Raw genomic sequence first — 17,587 nt, forward strand, 5'->3', positions numbered from 1 at the left:
GAAACCATTGCGACACTGGTGCCTGGCGTATCGGGAATGGAATAGGCACAGCAGAACAGCATTGCAGAACCGGAACAGCTAGGTAGCGAAGACAAAATAATAACTAATGACATAAAACTAGTGGGTTTTGAAAAACAGAATTATGACAAGTTAAATTTCCCAGTGAATGCATTTACAGATATGCTGATGAGCAGGGTGTTAAATATTTTCATTAAAGGAAATCGAAAATTACAGTAATGGATCAAGAGCATAAAATTAATGTAAAAACAGAATTGATGAAATTAATGTTAGCCGTGAACCATAAGCTAGACGTGCAATGGTCTGAAACGCTATCGTCAACAACATATCAAGTGAGAAAATTTAATCTTCACGCGTCAATTAGGAATCTTTATTGAAAGTGAAAGTTTTACTTGACATGATAGGTACAATGAATGAAAGTATGAAAAATGTTGACGAATAATTGGACTCATAAGAGGACAGCGTCTGTCGAAAATAAAAGCTGTAGATGAACAGCTAAAAGCAGATAAAATCGAAGCTTGCACAGCGCTTCCTCAGTCAGTAAATAAACTTCAGAAACAGCCTGGCCTAGTGGTACGTAAAACTAATGAAAATATTCAGAGTTTAGAAAAATGAGTTAATGAAACGTTGGACAATAAAGTGTCATGAATTAAAGCAAATGTTTGTGGAAGAAACGAATCATTGGGAGCTTCCACCGACCTACAAATTTCTGAAACTAAACAGAAAGAAAAACTGAAAATCGTTGTTTCTAAAATTTCAGAGGAATTAGTCCACAAGCATATTGTGAAAATGAAAAATCAGAATTGCAAAATGAAGATTTACAGCAGACGCACGAAGTTGGGCAGTCAGAGCTGTTTTAGGATTTAACATTTTGGAAGAATTCTTAGAAAACTTATAATCACAGAGTACAGATCGAATGGTATTAAGAATTCTTAGACGCACCTTGACATAGATCTGGGGATAATACGAGGATGAAAGTATGTTTGTGAAGATCTGTATATGTAAAACATATAAGTGGGCTAGTTCCTGAGGACTGTTTGTAAATGACTATGCATAGAAAACTCCCATAGGATAGAAGAAAGTGTGTGCTGTCCTTAGGTTAGTTAGGTTTAAGTAGTTCTAAGTTCTAGGGGACTGATGACCATAGATGTTAAGTCCCATAGTGCTCAGAGCCATTTGAACCATTTTTGATAGAAGAAAGTGTATCATTGTTGGTGATTATAATGGAAACCTTTTTGAGAAAATTGAGGGAAGCAAACAGTTGAAATCGAAGAGGCGATAAAAATTTTCATGGTAATCACGAATGGTATAATGAACTGAATCAAAACAAAGCATATTGCTGACGGAAGTAGATGGAGGAAGAAGTGAAAGAGATATCAGAGCCTGGAGGGGTGCAAATATATAATATCATGATAGATGTGATGAGGAAACACCCGCTCACAACGATGAGAGGCCTACATGGTGCAGGTTGTGACCAAAGATCCCCTGATTGCACGTGTAAGTAATCAAATGGTGACGGCAAAACCATTCACATCAATAATAGATGTACTGCATATAATGGGAATACAGTCAATTGTTGTCAATTTTGGGACAGTAGTAACAAAATTCTGTGGAGTAACGAATAAAGAAGTTGTAGTCTGAAGAAGGTTCAGTCGCCAAAACGTGAAGACGAAAAACAAACAAATAAACCAGCTCTATAATGTTGTCTGAGGTTTTCATTTCAATGACAGATATGATCTGCAGGAGTATATTAATAGGGAGAACATATTGTTCTACGGTAACATAAAAAGTGAGGATAAGCGTGTAATGACTTGCTTAGATTAAATAAAGATTGACTGTGGTGTTAATGTTTTTAGCACCATTGTAGAGACGTATGAGATGATGTATAACAAGTGTGTGGAAAAAATGAACGGGTTAAGTCAGTGGTCGTCAACGTTTTTTGCCCATGAGCCAACAGTGACGTTGTGGAATGGCACCTCGGGCCACATGTGGCGATCTTATTATTAATGGTAACCCACATATGTTAGTATGCTATGAACATCTGATAGATTAGAAATAATAAAGGCTCTATACATTGGCCCCCGGCCGCCAGCACCCAAGTATCGATTTTTAAAAGCCAGCACCATCGGAACACTTCATGTCGACTGTTACGTTTCAGACTGCTTCCACCCTCAGCGACGCAAAATTGCGGCACTAATTGCCCGATGGAGATTTGTTGTGTTTTCTGTGTGAGCAGATGACTAATTGATTAATAACAGTAACTATACTTACATTTAAATGCGCTACGCAATTTGAGACACGATTACACATGTTTACTAAATGTTTTGAATGTTATTATTCTTCACTCATTGCATTGTATTATAAAAACTTTAATTTAATTTCATATTCATTGCAACAAATATTTAGACTACCACATTTGAAATAACTGTCTCTGTAACGCTCATTCACGGATCGATGTTACTTCCATGCCAAAATTTATAACATAGGAGCTGATTGGTACGCTTCAGGCATGCCCATGATTTGTCAGCACTGGAAGACAAAAGAGAAAACATTCCTCCCACAGTGACCATGCTACTTAGCCCTCTGCAGCTTTACTTAGCTCACTGCAGAATTCACCATCGTCAGTTACAATTAAGCACACCTTAAAATATCACTGGCTCTGTAAGTATTTTTGTTCGTTACTGAGCAGTAAAACAGCCTCTTAAGAAGGTCCTGACGTTAGATGATCTTTCTTGGATGCAGATTTTAGTTAATATAAACACATAATATAAAATGTAGCTGAGGACCACAGGCCGCCTGAATACTTAATTTGGGCTACAGGTGACCCGCAGGCCACAGTTTGACAACCACTGGGTTAACGGATAGTCTTAAAGAATGTTCAGAAGGAAAAGGAGATGTAGCAAACGGGAGTTCTAAAAGATGTGTAGTGCATGATAGTGAAGATATTGAAGAGAAAGTGGGGTGTTGTAGTGGGGATAGTGAATCAAGTACAATGGGGAAGAACTGGAAGCGGATGTTGAAGAGGAAGGGGTATGGAGGATAAAATCAAGTATAGGGTTGTTTTGATGCTGGTAGAGGCAATGAAGGACAAAATACAGTGAATAAAAAATTGTTCAGCCTACTAATGTTGAGCAGAAAAATGAGATCGATCTATCCTGGTTATCAAAATGCTTCTGAATCATGCTGCGGCTCACGTTGGTGCTGTTAGTAGGTTTCCGCCCTCTCTTGGAGACCAGGCAGTATCGGTTAGTTGGCATGGTTGTGGTTGTTTGTCTTCTTCTCGTGTTGACTGGCCACTCGGTTTCGCAAGCGTGTCCTGTCCGCTAGTGGCAGCAGCGGCGGTTATCGGTATGTAGTAATTGTTGCCCTGTCTTTGGGGCGACGTCGCTGTTTTTCGGGTCATGTAAGTGTGCGAGTTCGATTGGGGACTCAGGAGGAGCCAGGTCCGCGTAGTGCCAAAACACGCCGGGACCACTGGCAGCACGCATGGACTGCCGGATGGAAGGGCTGTGGTCACGAAGGTGCACGACCTCGTCGTAAACCAGATCCAACAAGCTTTAAGATGAGTGCATTTCAATCCAAGTAGAGAAACCTCCACCATTGTGATGTCCACCGATTCCCCAGTCACTTGGTTTCGTGTTGCTGCTCGTAGTGTCGCCGAGGCGAAGAGCAGCGAGTGGAGTGCTTGGGGAAGGAAGATCTGATTAGCTTTCCTCGACTTCTTATTACTATTTACTGCGTGCAACTTGTTACAATTTTTTAAGTTCAATCAGCGGTAATTTTCTTGCCTGGTGGACGCTAACGCCCCAGTTACCTGCCCTGGGGGTTAGTGTATGTAACGGCAGTGTACGTTTCCTCGCCTTGCCGCTGCTGTCCGGTAAGGCGTGTAGTTTCGACAACTTTCTTGATTGTAGGCCGGTTGGTGATTCTTCTTTTCTGGTGGTAGTGATTTCTTTCTCGTTCCGGGCGCTCTAAGCACAGTATTCTGTGGACGTAGTGCAGACCGCCGGTTCCGGCTTTGGCGTATTGTTCCATCGTTGCATTTGGTTTATCGGAAGTCAGGTAGCTTCAGCAAGATTATCATTAGACATTCGTTAAACTGCCACAAGGCTGAGTTACCATCTTGTGAAGTGAATGCAACTCTTGGCTGCCTATCTCATCGCTCGCGAAAGTGTTTGTTGCCGGGCATTCTCAGAGGTCGATTCCTGGAGCACCCTCTGTGGCCACTTGGTTCTTGTAAGACGTGTGTGTTCTAAAAGGCGGTCTGATGGCCAGAAGTTCAGTGTAACGCTCCTTCAGCCCACGGTATCTGCGGGTATAATCTGTCTCAGTACCCTTTAAGAAACGTATGTACTGGTCCTTGCGTTTTATTACTGTATTATTTATTACAATACCTTGTAATAACTACATTGAAGGTTATATACGTATAGTTAATAGTTCTGGTCGCCTTCTGGAATAAATGTAGCAGTGTAGTGTTCAGCGGACGTTGAGGGTTTTGTTACAAAGTTTAGCATCATCTTATTTCACCCGTTTGGTGACCAGTTGCTTGTTTTTTTAATTAACCTTTGCTATTGTATTTACTATTTTAGAGCAGGTTATTAAATTTTTTATATTATTGCTGTTCCTGGCGTGTAAGGACTTCAGCCGTGATTGTGGTCATTTGCCTTAAAATTCTAATTTGGTATTTGTATTTTAGCAGTAAGCCTTAAAACCTTATTTACTGCCATTCCTGGCGTCTGATACCTTCTGCTGTGTTTGTGCCGATTTACCTTTAATATTTCAATACCTGTAAGTTGTAATTTGCAGCGAGTTTTAAACAGTTCTTAATTTATTGTCATTCCTGGCGTGTAAGACCTGCTGCCCAGATCACAGTGGCCTGCCTTTAAAATCTGTATCTGTATTTGATGGTGATTTGCTAAACTGTAACTCACTGAAGACACTATTATTTGCACAGTTGTTAATTCCTTCATTAATAACGTGTGGTATTTCTATTTATCGTTGAGTCTGGAATTACTGATTTAAAATAAATTGCGTGTAACTGTAAAAGGCAGCGAATAGTAACTGATTACGGCCCCGTCCACAATCGTAACCGAATTCTGCCTTCCCTTGATTACCAAGTTTCAGGATCAGCTGGGAGTAAAAGATCATCAGTGCATAGAATCTGTACAGACAAGAGAAAAGGGGAGATTAACGAAAATAAGGAGAAGATAGGGATTCCACAGAATCGTAAATACTACTGTGAAAATTAAAAAGTTAATGAAATCTCAATGGACGGCAAGGCCAATTGAACAGGAATTGTTAGAGAAGAATAGGAAGGAGTAGTATGTAGGAAGGGGCAAGCTATAACAATGGTTAACATTTGTGGCTTAATGGAAAGGGTGTGACTGGCCTCTGGGACGAGATCACTGCACTGTCAGAAGCGTTAGTTCCCTGCCTCTCCCCCCTTCTTGATTGACTCCTGGTAGTAAGTCGCATATGTAATCAAAGCATCTGTAGTTCTGGAGGCTAGAAGGAAAGTTTCCATTGTTGTGAATCCTATGTGTCAGTCCAAAGTTTATGGATGTTCACTCATATTTGTGTATAGTGAATTCATGAAAGAAATTTATGTAACGCTCCAAACCACCTTCAGCCCGAAGAAAGCGCATCACTTGTTTGTATCGCTTCAACTTAGCATCGATTTCTATGTGTTAGAAGACTGAAGAGTTAAAGTTGTTTGTATAGTTTCTTAAATTTTTGTGCGAAAATATTTTAGATATGTGACACTTGAGGCTCTAGAAAAGCTGTGTCCTGTCAAGTCAGCGAGTTTGCAACGCCCAGCCGATTGCTGAATCGCGGCGTGCGACAAAGATAATAGCTGCGATGCAACTGGCCACTACGAACGTTTGCCGGCGACTGCATAGAAGAAACACAGTTTTGATCTGCCAGGGAGTTTCGTATCAGCGCACACTCCGCTGCAGAGTGAAAATCTCATTCTGGAAACATCCCCCAGGCTATCGCTTAGCCATGTCTCCGCAATATCCTTTCTTTCAGGAGTGCTAGTTCTGCAGGGTTCGCAGGAGAGCTTCTGTAAAGTTTGGAAGGTAGGAGGTAAGATAATGGCAGAAGTAAAGCTGTAAGGACGGGGCGTGAGTCGTGCTTGGGTAGCTCAGTTGGTAGGGCACTTGCCCGCGTAAGGCAAAGGTCCCGAGTTCGAGTCTTGGTCCGCCACACAGTTTCGATCTGCCAGGAAGTTTCATATCAGCGCACAATCCGCTGCAGAGTGAAAATCTCATTCTAGAAACACTTATTGTTAAAGAAAGAATTAGCATGGAATATTTGTTCCCAGAAAATGGTTCTTGGCTTGTCCTTTGAGAATTTCAGTATTAGTATCCGAGTATTGTTCGAGTAGTGAGGCTCGAGAGAGATTATCGTGGCTGTAATGAGATCGGCTCACACGTACGATACGTGAACTGGTCTGCAGTGGGGATAGAACTCAAATGTGTTCAGAGCAGTTCTACGTCGTTTAGGAGATATTTTGAGAAGATTATCGGCTTATGTAGGAAATGACTGTTCCTCAGATTTTTGGTAGAGTGTAGACTCACCAAGTATAAGAAAAACTCCGATTCATTGAATGTGAGATTAGTTCCTCCTAGCTGTGATTAATGGTGCGTCGTGCTGCTTAACAGCAACGCGATGGTAGGCGAACCTTTTTTCAATATTTGTGTGAGATTTTCCGTAAGATGGTGTATGTGAAGAGACGTGTTCACGCGAAGTCAATTAGTTGTCTTGTGGTTGAGGGTTAAAGCACGCACTAAGAGATAGTGGCGTTGCATTGTATTATTGTGGTTCTATAGGCGTACACAAGCACTGAGGAGTAGTGACTTAGCGATGGTTTGGTTAGGATTTATTATGTGACTTCGGTTTGAGCGTCGCAGTATAGTAAATTCCGGAAATCTCGTTGGATGCACTGAAGATGTAATCTATACTAAAGAGAACGGTCGTCCTACACAATAATTATTTATTGAGAAACAATCTGAAGTTTATTGAGAATGTGATAGCTTTTCCAAGAACCATTCAAAAGAGAACGCGCTAATTCTTTCTGAAAGAGATTATCGAGTGCTGTATTTTGAATTTTAGATATTAGTGGGTCGCGGAAGTCAACGACTGAAGTGGTTGAGTTTTGTGTGACTATTTGAAGTTCAGATGACTGGAAAGTGGCGGTCGCACTTAGGTTCTTCGTGTTATTTTATTTTATTATTTTTGTTTTGTTACATTTTCGCTTCGTGGAGTTTTGAATAGTGAACCAGTACTTGTAATTAAAACGCTGACTTGTACGTGTAGTTGATTTAATTGCAGGAAAAAAAAAAACAGTATTAAACTGAAAAGGTCAGTACCCGAGCTGTCTTTTATCCCCATACGATTACCAGGAAAAAATAATCAAAGTCGCATTTGAAAGCAGACTAATGTCTGGAATATATATTTTCGGAATAAAGTAAATCCAAAGGCCATTAAAGCAAAAGACTGGAATATTGGTAGAAGCTAAGTTCAGAGAAATTAAAGAAAAGGAATAGTATTTTTCAGTGAATGACTTGTAACGAAAGGAAATACAATTAATCTTTAGACAGGGAAAGCAAGTTTGCTTGTTATGGAAAAGTGATTAATTATAAATGAAAAGTTAGTCCATGTAATCCTGAAGGATTGAGATCGACGGAATAATTTCATTATGATAAGACTTCATTTGAGTCAAGGATGTTGTTTTAGCAAGGCGGTACTTACAGAGGTTATCGTTGATTGAGAACGAAACATAAATAGTATAAAATTATATCATTGCATTATGAACTTATTCTCCAATATAAATTGGTGTTATTGGTAAAGAAAATACATCATTCCTACTCCCCCTGATGACTGGGTGTTGTGTGCTGTCCTTAGGTTAGTTAGGTTTAAGTAGTTCTAAGTTCTAGGGGACTGATGACCATAGATGTTAAGTCCCATAGTGCTCAGAGCCAGCCTACTCCCCGTAGACTCTCGCACTTAATATTTTTCTGGTGAGTGATACTAGTTTTCGTGGTATTTCATCTTTCGAACCTAGTAAACTCTGATAGTCAGATGTGTTGTTGTAATTGTTATTCAGATAGCTATCAGTAACCCCATTACACCACGAAAAGTGTTATTGTGTCCATGCTTTCAAAGATAGTGATGTCGTAGCGAGCGGCAGTGTAATATATAGCGTGAGAAGTTAAACATAAAATCTTATGTGACGTCGTTGTGTTATCCCTAGGACGACCAAGCCTTTTTTTCTAACTTGGATGCCTAGGGGGGGTTCGGCAGCCCACAGGTATTAAATAAGTTTACTGACGAAAAATTACAACTTTCAAAATGATTTATGTATTTTAACTAAGGCATCGGTTTATAAATGTTGTTAATTGTTATAAATATGGGATTGAGTGAATAAAAATTTACATATTACAATACAAAATACAGATGTGTTCATATACAACAGACTACTCTGAGTCCTCAACTTCAAGACAAGAGACACACTTCACAGTTTTTTTCTGAATGTGTGTTACACACGTGTTTATGACACTGTCCACAATACTGTTTTCGTATACTTAGATTGGTGTATTTCTGCTTCTTTGTTTCAGCTTTTCTTACACAAATATGGCACCGACCTTTTCCTGCAGGAGGCTGACGTGCTTCTGTTGTCACTTCTTTGATTTTCTTTTGTAGAATAGTCTCCACTGATTGAAAAATTTGGTTAGACAACCCTCTTGCATTGGCACTTCTTTCTTCTACCTGCAATTTCACTAGTTCCATCCCAGCTTGCAGAAGGTAAAGTTTCCGTTTGTTGTGTTTCTTTTCATTCCATCTTGGATGTTGCTGGATGAATATGGTGGTTGCATTGATAGCACAAATGTCGATGAGAGAGTAAAATACAGATAGAGGCCATCTCTTTGTTCCCCTCTTGCAGGTGTACATACTCGCCATTTGATGAATGGTATCAATTCCAGCTTTAGTGGAATTATAATATGCATTTATCTCGGTTTTATTCTTCTCTCCTCCTACAGTGCCTTTATCTTGGTGCATTGTTGAGAACATCAGTAAGTTTTTACTTGGTTTCATTTTTGCTGTGTAGGACTCCAAAGTTACAGGAGGCCTACGTGTTGGGAACTGCACTAACTCACTGCAAGTTTACAAGATAAATAACAGCTGACTGACATCAACAATCACTTCCTCTGAAAGTAAACCGATTGTTGTGAATATCTAGAATACCAACCAACAAGAAACTAACTTGCATTGTTGTAGAGATGAGAAATACGAAATCCTACTAAGGGAAATTTTCTATAGCATGGAAGCCTAAGGGGGGGGGGGACCCATAATAAGTTTATTTATTTTTTCTTTCAAAGCATGAATTTTCTATAAAATATATTGACACTAACGTTTCATAAAATACCCAACAAACAATTACTCAAAGGGAATATGTGGTATGAAAGTTACTTGGGCAAAAGCAGGGGACATAAAAAAATTGTGGGTTCAACGAACCCCCCCCCCCTCCCTTAGGCGTCCTAGGATTAGTACATTCGATTATTTGGAGTCAAACAGATTACATCGTTGAGTGTAGGCTAGATCTTGTCAGGACAACTAATTGTACTATTACACGCGTGAGCCTCACTGGCCGACGTTGCTTTTCACCTGCGTATTAGAGTTTGTTCATACAGTGTATCTCCTACGATTGGAACATAGCACAAAGTTGGCGTTAGTGGTATCTAAAGTGTGGCGTACTACAGTTATTCGTGCGGACTATTATCATAGAATTACCGAAGGTGCCTAGTGGAGGATGACGCAAAGAGTGCTCCATTACCATTAACATCTGCGACAAAGTAGAGATGTTAACAGTCGAAGTTGAAGAAAGGCAAAGTGATACCGTTACTTAATAAAAAAAAGAGAACGATAGTTGTACTGGAGAGACTGGTGTAGGCCGGCTAGACGTGCCCACTGTGATGTGCAGAGACTCACCGCAGCCAGGTTCTTGGCGCCCGGGATGCCGCCGGGCAGCACGACGGCGTCGTACGTGCCGTGGGTCATGGCCTCCACTAGGCTGACGTCTGGCACGACCAGCGTGTCTCGCCGGCAGCGCACGGGGGAGGCGCCGGCCACGCCAGCCACCATCACGCGGATCTGCGAACACGTACAGCCGCGCACACTCAGCGACTCCGACGGCAAGGCCAAGGCAACAGGTCTCATTTACCTGCGGCTTGCATTGCTACTGGTAGGGAGAAGGCCTCGCCGTAGTCCAACGTGACACTTTTACAGCTTTGAATAGCATATACACTACTGGCCTTTAAAATTACTACACCGAGAAGAAATGCAGATGATAAACGGGTATTCATTGGACAAATATATTATACTAGAACTGACATGTGATTACATTTTCACGCAATTTGGGTGCATAGATACTGAGAAATTAGTACCCAGAACAACCATGTCTGGCCGTAATAACGGCCTTGATACGGCTGGACATTGAGTCAAACAGAGCTTGGATGGCGTGTACAGTTACAGCTGCGCATGCAGCTTCAACACCATACCACAGCTCATCAAGAGTAGTGACTGGCGTATTGTGACAAGCCAGTTGCTCGGCTACCATTGACCAGACGTTTTTAATTGGTGAGAGATCTGGAGAATGTGCTGGCCAGGGCAGCAGTCGAACACTTTCTGTATCCAGAAAGGCCCGTACAGGACCTGCAACATGCGGTCGTGCATTATCCTCCTGAAATGTAGGGTTTCGCAGGGATCGAATGAAAGGTAGAGCCGCGGGACGTAACATCTTAAATGTAACGTCCACTATTCAAAGTGCCATCAATGCGAACAAGAGGTGACCGAGATGTGTAACCAGTGGCACCCCATACCATCACGCCGGGTGATACGCCAGTATCGCAATGACGAATACAAGCTTCCAATGTGCGTTCACTTCGATGTCGCCAAACACGGATGCGACCATCATGATACTGTAAACAGAACCTGGATTCATCCGAAAAATGACGTTTTGCCATTCGTGCACCCAGGTTCGTCATTGACTACACCATCACAGGTGCTCCTGTCTGTGATGCAGCGTCAAGGGTAACCACAGCCATGGTCTAGGAGCTGATAGTCCATGCTGCTGCAAACGTCGTCGAACTGTTCGTGCAGATGGTTGTTGTCTTGCAAACGTCCCCATCTGTTGACTCAGGGATCGAGACGTGGGTGCACGATCCGTTACAGCCATGCGGATAAGATGCCTGTCATCTCGACTGCTAGTGATACATGGCCGTTGGGATCCAGCACGGCGTTCCGTATTACCCTCCACAACCCACCGATTCCATATTCTGCTAAGAGTCATTGGATCTCGATCAACGCGAGCAGCAAGTCGCGATATGATAACCGCAATCGCGATAGGCTACAATCCGACCTTTATCAAAGACGGAAACGTGATGGTACGCATTTCTCCTCCTTACACGAGGCATCACAACAACGTTTCACCAGGCAACGCCGGTAAACTACTGTTTGTGTGTGAGAAATCGGTTGGAAACTTTCCTCATGTCAGCACGCTGTAGGTGTCGCCATCGGCGCCAACCTTGTGTGAATGCTCTGAAAAGCTAATCATTTGCATATCACAGCATCTTCTTCCTGTCAGTTAAATTGCGCGTCTGTAGCACATCATCTTCGTGGTGAAGCAATTTTAATGGCCAGTAGTGTATTAGCTGGCTAAAGTGCAACATAATATTCTATCACATTCTTTTCTTGTTTTCTCTTTGAAAATTATTTTTAGTACTAATGGTTGCTCACTATTGAACTACAGCAGCTCATAAATGAATTTGATGTTTTTAGGACATGTGTTTTTAAACACTCATGTCTTAACAATATCATAAAAGGCATGTAATTACTGATACTTATTACTTTACCTACAAAGATACCAAGATTGATATCCTACAGATTACAACACAAATTTCTTGACAATTGTAGCGCAATTAGGTCATAGTTCCATATATGCAATGCTCCTGAAAGGAGTCAGTGTAGAAATAAAGTTTGCTTGTTTGGGATGGTTTGTCCCCGCCTATTCACACTTTTGTAAGAACCACATTTCTGATGGCATCTTAAGACTGTTGCATTATATCATTTATAGAATAATTAATTATTTACAGAAGAATTTGAGAAAGAAACAAATCAAACTCTGAGGAAACATGTCACTCTACTAAGAGCAGATCTGGTTAAACAATAAACGTGCCCTACCAACAGATCCCTTCTTCCAATCACGTTGTGCAACAAATTCCTCTTCTCCCCACTTCCATTCAGTACCTCCTCATTAGTTATGTGATCTACCCATATAATCTTCAGAATTCTTCTGTAGCAGCACATTTCGAAAGCTTCTATTCTCTTCTTGTATAAACTATTAATCGTCGCCGGCAGGGGTGGCCGAGCGGCTCTAGCAGCATCACCTGATTTAATTCGACTACATACCATTATCCTCGTTTTGCTTTCGTTTATGTTCATCTTATATCCTCCTTTCAAGACACGGTCCATTCCGTTCAATTGCTCTTCCATGTCCTTTGCTGTCTCTGACAGAATTACAATGTCGTCGGCAAACCTCTAAGTTTTTATTTCTTCTCCTTGGATTTTAATTCATACTCCAGATTTTTCTTTTGCTTCCTTTACTGCTTGCTCAATATACAGATTGAATAGCATCAGGCTACAACCCTGTTTCACTCCCTTCTCAAACATTGCTTCCCTATCGGGCCCCTCGACTCTTATAGCTGCCATCTAGTTGCTGTACAAATTGTAAATAGCGTTTCGCTCCCTGTATTTTACCCCTGCCACCTTCAGAATTTGAAAGAAAATATTCCACTCAACAAAATCAAAAGCTTTATCTAAGTCTACAAATTCTAGAAACTTAGGTTCGCCTTTCCTTAATCTATCTCCTAAAATAAGTCGTAGGGTCAGTATCGCTTCGCGTGTTCCAACATTTCTACTGGATCCAAACTGATCTTCCCCTATGTGGGCTTCTACCAGTTTTTCCATTCGTCTGTAAAGAATTCATGTTAGTATTTTGCAGCCGTGACTTATTAAACTGATAGTTCGGTAATTTTCGCATCTGTCAACATCTGCTTTCTTTGAATTGGAATTATTATATTCTTCTTGAATTCTGAGGGCATTTCGCCTGCCTCATACATCTTGCTCACCAGATGGTAGAATTTTGTCATGGATAGCTCTCCCAAGGCCATCAGTAGTTCTAATGGAATGTTGTCTACTCCTGGGCCTTGTTTCAACTTAGATCTTTCAGTGCTCTGTCAAATTCTTGAAGCAATATCATATCTCCCATTTCATCTTCATCTACGTCCTCTACAATTTCCATGATATTTCTCTCAAATACATGGTCCTTGTATAGACCCTCTATATACTCTTTCCACCTTACTGCTTTCCCTTCTTTCCTTAGAACTGGTTTTCCACCTGAGCTCTTGATATGCATACGGGTGGTTCTTTTTTCTCCAAAGGTCTCTTTAATTTTCCTATTGGCAGCATCTATCTTACCCCTAGTCATATATGCCTCTACATACTTACATTTCTCCTCTAGCCATCCCTGCTTAGCAGTTTTGCACTTCCTGTCCATCTCATTTTTGAGACGTTTGTATTCCCTCTCGCCTGCTTCATTTACTGCATTTTTATATTTTCTCCTTTCATTAATTAAGTTCAGTATCTCTTTTGTTACCCAAGGATTTCTACTAGCCCTCGTTTTTTTTTTTACCTATTAGATCCTCCGCTGCCTTCACTATTTCATCTCTCAAAGCTACCCACTCTTTTTCTACTGTATTTCTTTCCCCGTTATTGTCAATCGTTCCCTAATGCTCTCTCTGAAACTCTCTACAACCTCTGGTATTTTCAGTTTATCCAGGTCCCATCTCCTTAAATTCCCATCTTTTTGCAGTTTCTTCAGTTTTATCTACAGTTCATAACCAATAAATTGTGGTCAGAGTCTACATCTGCCCCTGGAAATGTCTTACAATTTAAATCCTGGTTCCTAAATCTCTGTCTTACCATTATATAATCTATTTGAAATCTTCCAGTGTCTCCAGGCCTCTTCGACGTATACTGCCTTCTTTCATGATTTTTAAACCAAGTGTTAGCTATGATTAAGTTATGTTCTGTGCAAAATTTAACCAGGTGGCTTCCTCTTTCATTGTTACGTTAGCTTTATTAAAACGAACATGCCCACTGAGGAAAGATATCAGCTTATAAAAGTTCGCCAAATCAGTCAAACTCACTCGGACAGAGAGCGAAATTATATTTACACAACACCAAGTATAAAGAAATTAATTCTATTAATTTCATATGAAACTCCTACAGCCTTTTAGAAAACGTGAAGGTGAGAAAAGAAAACTGGATACAGTAAGACGCAAAACCTCACCCGAACTATCCTCACTTCTATATCACAATGCCTCAACCAACTGCGCGATGCTGATGCTCGACATCTATTCGCCTCAATTTCTGTACTTTAATCGCCGAAATGTGATTTGACATTTAATTTGAATAAATCTCTACAAGAACGACATGTTTACATGAATCTTAAATGGCGTTAAAACGATTTACTCTCGTAACACGCGAGTTATAACGCGAAAATACCTAAATAGGAAAAGTCTTTAACCATCAATATGACGTTTCCCGTCATTTTATTACAACAAACCGTACCAGTAACGAATCTCGAGACATTCAACGTGCTGGTGCTTAGAAACAGCATATATTCGTAGGATGTAACGTGTAACATGAAACCTATCGTATATAGGCTTCTGCCGAACACGACAAATAGAGTATGGCGTCTTGCTTTCTGCGTGTGACGTAGGGAGCGTTCTTGCTTTCTGCTGGTTCTACTTTAGGTAGCACGTTGCCGAAATATCGCAGAACTTATTTTGTGTTCCACGAAATGGCTTCTCAACGATAAATAGCAGGAAGTGACGTCACAAACCTCGTAGAGCGCCACGTCAGCGTTAGGTAACTCGTCCCGTGTGGTGACAGCTTTAGGTGCAGTTCTCACTGAGGCGACACGGTACATGCTGCGACACTTTGCAGAAAGGTTGCGCGACACGACGCATGTCGGTGTAACGCTCTACTTCCCGCTGTTATGACAATACGCCATACGATAAGCGATGTGACACGCCATACGGCAACCATCAAGACAGCAAGAATCACGATTCTGTTTCGGTTTCAGTGTTAATCACGAGCTCTTCTGAGACGACGTTATTGTGGCTTATCATTATTTAAACTCAAGAAACTGAAAAAAGAAAGTAGCTACTGGATGCATCCGTACAATACTATACGTGTCAAACATGTTCAGCTGTAGTTTTTAGCGAGTTCTTCCAACACGAATACAAATTCCAGAAATTGTACAGAATGAGTCTAGCCAGTTTCCACTTTGTGGAGCAACTAGTATCAGCTGTTCTGACAAAGTAGGACACGAATTTTCTCCTTGCTATTGCTCTTGCTGAGAAACTTCTCATTACAGTAAGTTAAATTGGTGAAAGTGTGTGAATGACATCAAAAATACCGCCAAGAAAAATTTATTTTTTGTAAGAACACCTACTATAGTACTTTATTCAATATGGTATACTCGTAAGTAATGGTTAGAGATGGATGAGGCTAGGTAGTATTCCTTCAACTATTCAATTTCGCAGAGTAGTACATGATTCAGTTAGTAGTTTTCAGAAGAAACGTTGCTGGATTCGAAGAGAGATCATTAGTAATAATGGTGTAGCTGTGGGTGGTGAATTGTGCGTAGGGATAGATAATGTTTTTGAAGAAATAGCAGAAGGCTTTGATTATAAGGAACATTCCGACGAATCCTCAATGGTTTCATCCAGCTGCTGATTCGGAAGCAATAGGAATGTAGCTTTCTGCTGTCTTTACGGTTGTCACAAAATTTCCTGAAATCAGGGAGCAGAGACTGAAATCCAGTCAGCGTCACCAGCTGATGACTCCCGGTGTCTTTTCATATCAGTAAATTTTTCGTTTCCCGCTTCGGCTTGTATAGGCAGGAGGCGAAAAAGAGAAACACGAGGCAGTTGTGCTTGTATCGTGGTGCAACCATATCGTTGGGCGGGGCACAACGTAGGTCGTCGCGGTCAAATGTCAAAATGGGTTTGGTTGATTTGCGGAGGAGACCAAACTGCGAGGTCACAGGTCTCATCGGAGTAGGGAAGGATGGGGAAGGAAGTCGGCCGTGCCCTTTCAAAGGAATCATCCCGCCATTTGCCTGAAGCGATTTAGGGAAATCACGGAAAACCTAAATCAGGATGGCCAGACGCGGGATTGAACCGTCGTCCTCCCGAATGCGAGTCCAGTGTGCTAACCACTGCGCCTTCTACGTCAAAATGTATCACGTATAAACAAGAGACTAGAAAGAGGCACGGCTCTTCTTCCATTGTTAACAATAATTTTCACATGTTAGCTACTTTTCTTACGTAGCAACATATGCTCGGAAATCCACCAAATGTAAACTGGTTAGCGACTACATTTTCCATTGGAATTTTTTCAAAATATGCACTGTGTATTACTTTATTTCGAAGTATCACAATAAGAATGGGAAACAGTGAAAAGAAAATGTGTTCATTATCAAGCTTCTATATCACGCAATAAGATGAGGAAGAATCAATAGTTTTACCAAATAATTTCCTCGGAATCGAACGAGAAATATTGCATTGCGGAGAATGCACGAGAAACCCAAGATAATGGTTAATTTTTTGACTATAAAATTGAGTTTTACTCCTAGGTAACTACAGAGACGGATGCAGCTTTGCTTGACCCACACAAAAAACTTTTATGCACGTTGGATGACTTGAAATTTGCCCCTTCGCGGATCTTACGACACAAGTCGCGTTGCTCGACCAACACTCAGTGTCGTGCGTGGCGGTTCAACAGAGAGATGTTTCGGTGTCGTATCGCCGTTGTCCGAGTGGTGACCAGTTAAGTCGCATCTACTATGTTTCTATGTGCTCCGCCGATGCGGGCTGCTTCTGTATCTTGTCGCATAGCATATCGTATTATATCGCATCGCCTCAGTGTGAACCGCGCCTTATTGTTATCAAACAGAACGATACAAGATGAGAATTACTAAGGGTAATTTATGAGGAAATACGTGGAGAGCACAGGTGTTACCCCTGCACGTCGCATGACGTCAATTGAGATGACCAGCTCCATCTCCTCGGCTCCTTCTGCCAGCAGCACCAAAGCCGTTTTGTCTGCCATGTCTGCTCAAGCTCCTCAGGACGATTTCTATCCTGAAAGAAAGAAAAATAATCGCAGTGATACTATAAAACATGTACTAAATATGAATGCTGCTTTCCAAACAATTGCAGTTGGAATTTTTAATATTTCATGAAGCCACGTCGTACTGCGTGGAGTGAGCATGCAGAACAGGAGGGCTTTACGGCTCGGCAGGATATCCTAGACCACTAGCATGGAGTAAATTGTTTCTTTTCCCACTTAAAAGTCTCTCCCGGTGTTGGTATACATTGAGAAATTATTCTTCCTCACTCTTTCTCTTCCTAAAAATCATGTCACCTGATTTCTC

The 17,587-nt window shown here is 41.2% G+C and overlaps 1 protein-coding gene across 1 annotated transcript in view; it reads right to left on the minus strand.

The window, feature by feature from the left end:
• The window catches only part of LOC124803026 (Parkinson disease protein 7 homolog), a 31,281-nt gene extending 13,990 nt beyond the window's left edge, over positions 1-17,291 (minus strand). The window contains exons 1-2 of the mRNA XM_047264138.1: positions 17,173-17,291; positions 10,012-10,173 (exon numbers count right to left, since the gene is read on the minus strand). Coding sequence (XP_047120094.1) covers positions 10,012-10,173; positions 17,173-17,262 — 252 coding nt within the window. The 5' untranslated portion in view covers positions 17,263-17,291. The remainder of the gene's footprint in view (positions 1-10,011; positions 10,174-17,172) is intronic.
• Between the last annotated feature and the right edge of the window lie 296 nt (positions 17,292-17,587).

Source organism: Schistocerca piceifrons, chromosome 1 (assembly GCF_021461385.2).
Source record: "Schistocerca piceifrons isolate TAMUIC-IGC-003096 chromosome 1, iqSchPice1.1, whole genome shotgun sequence".
NCBI classification, from domain to species: Eukaryota; Metazoa; Arthropoda; class Insecta; order Orthoptera; family Acrididae; genus Schistocerca; species Schistocerca piceifrons.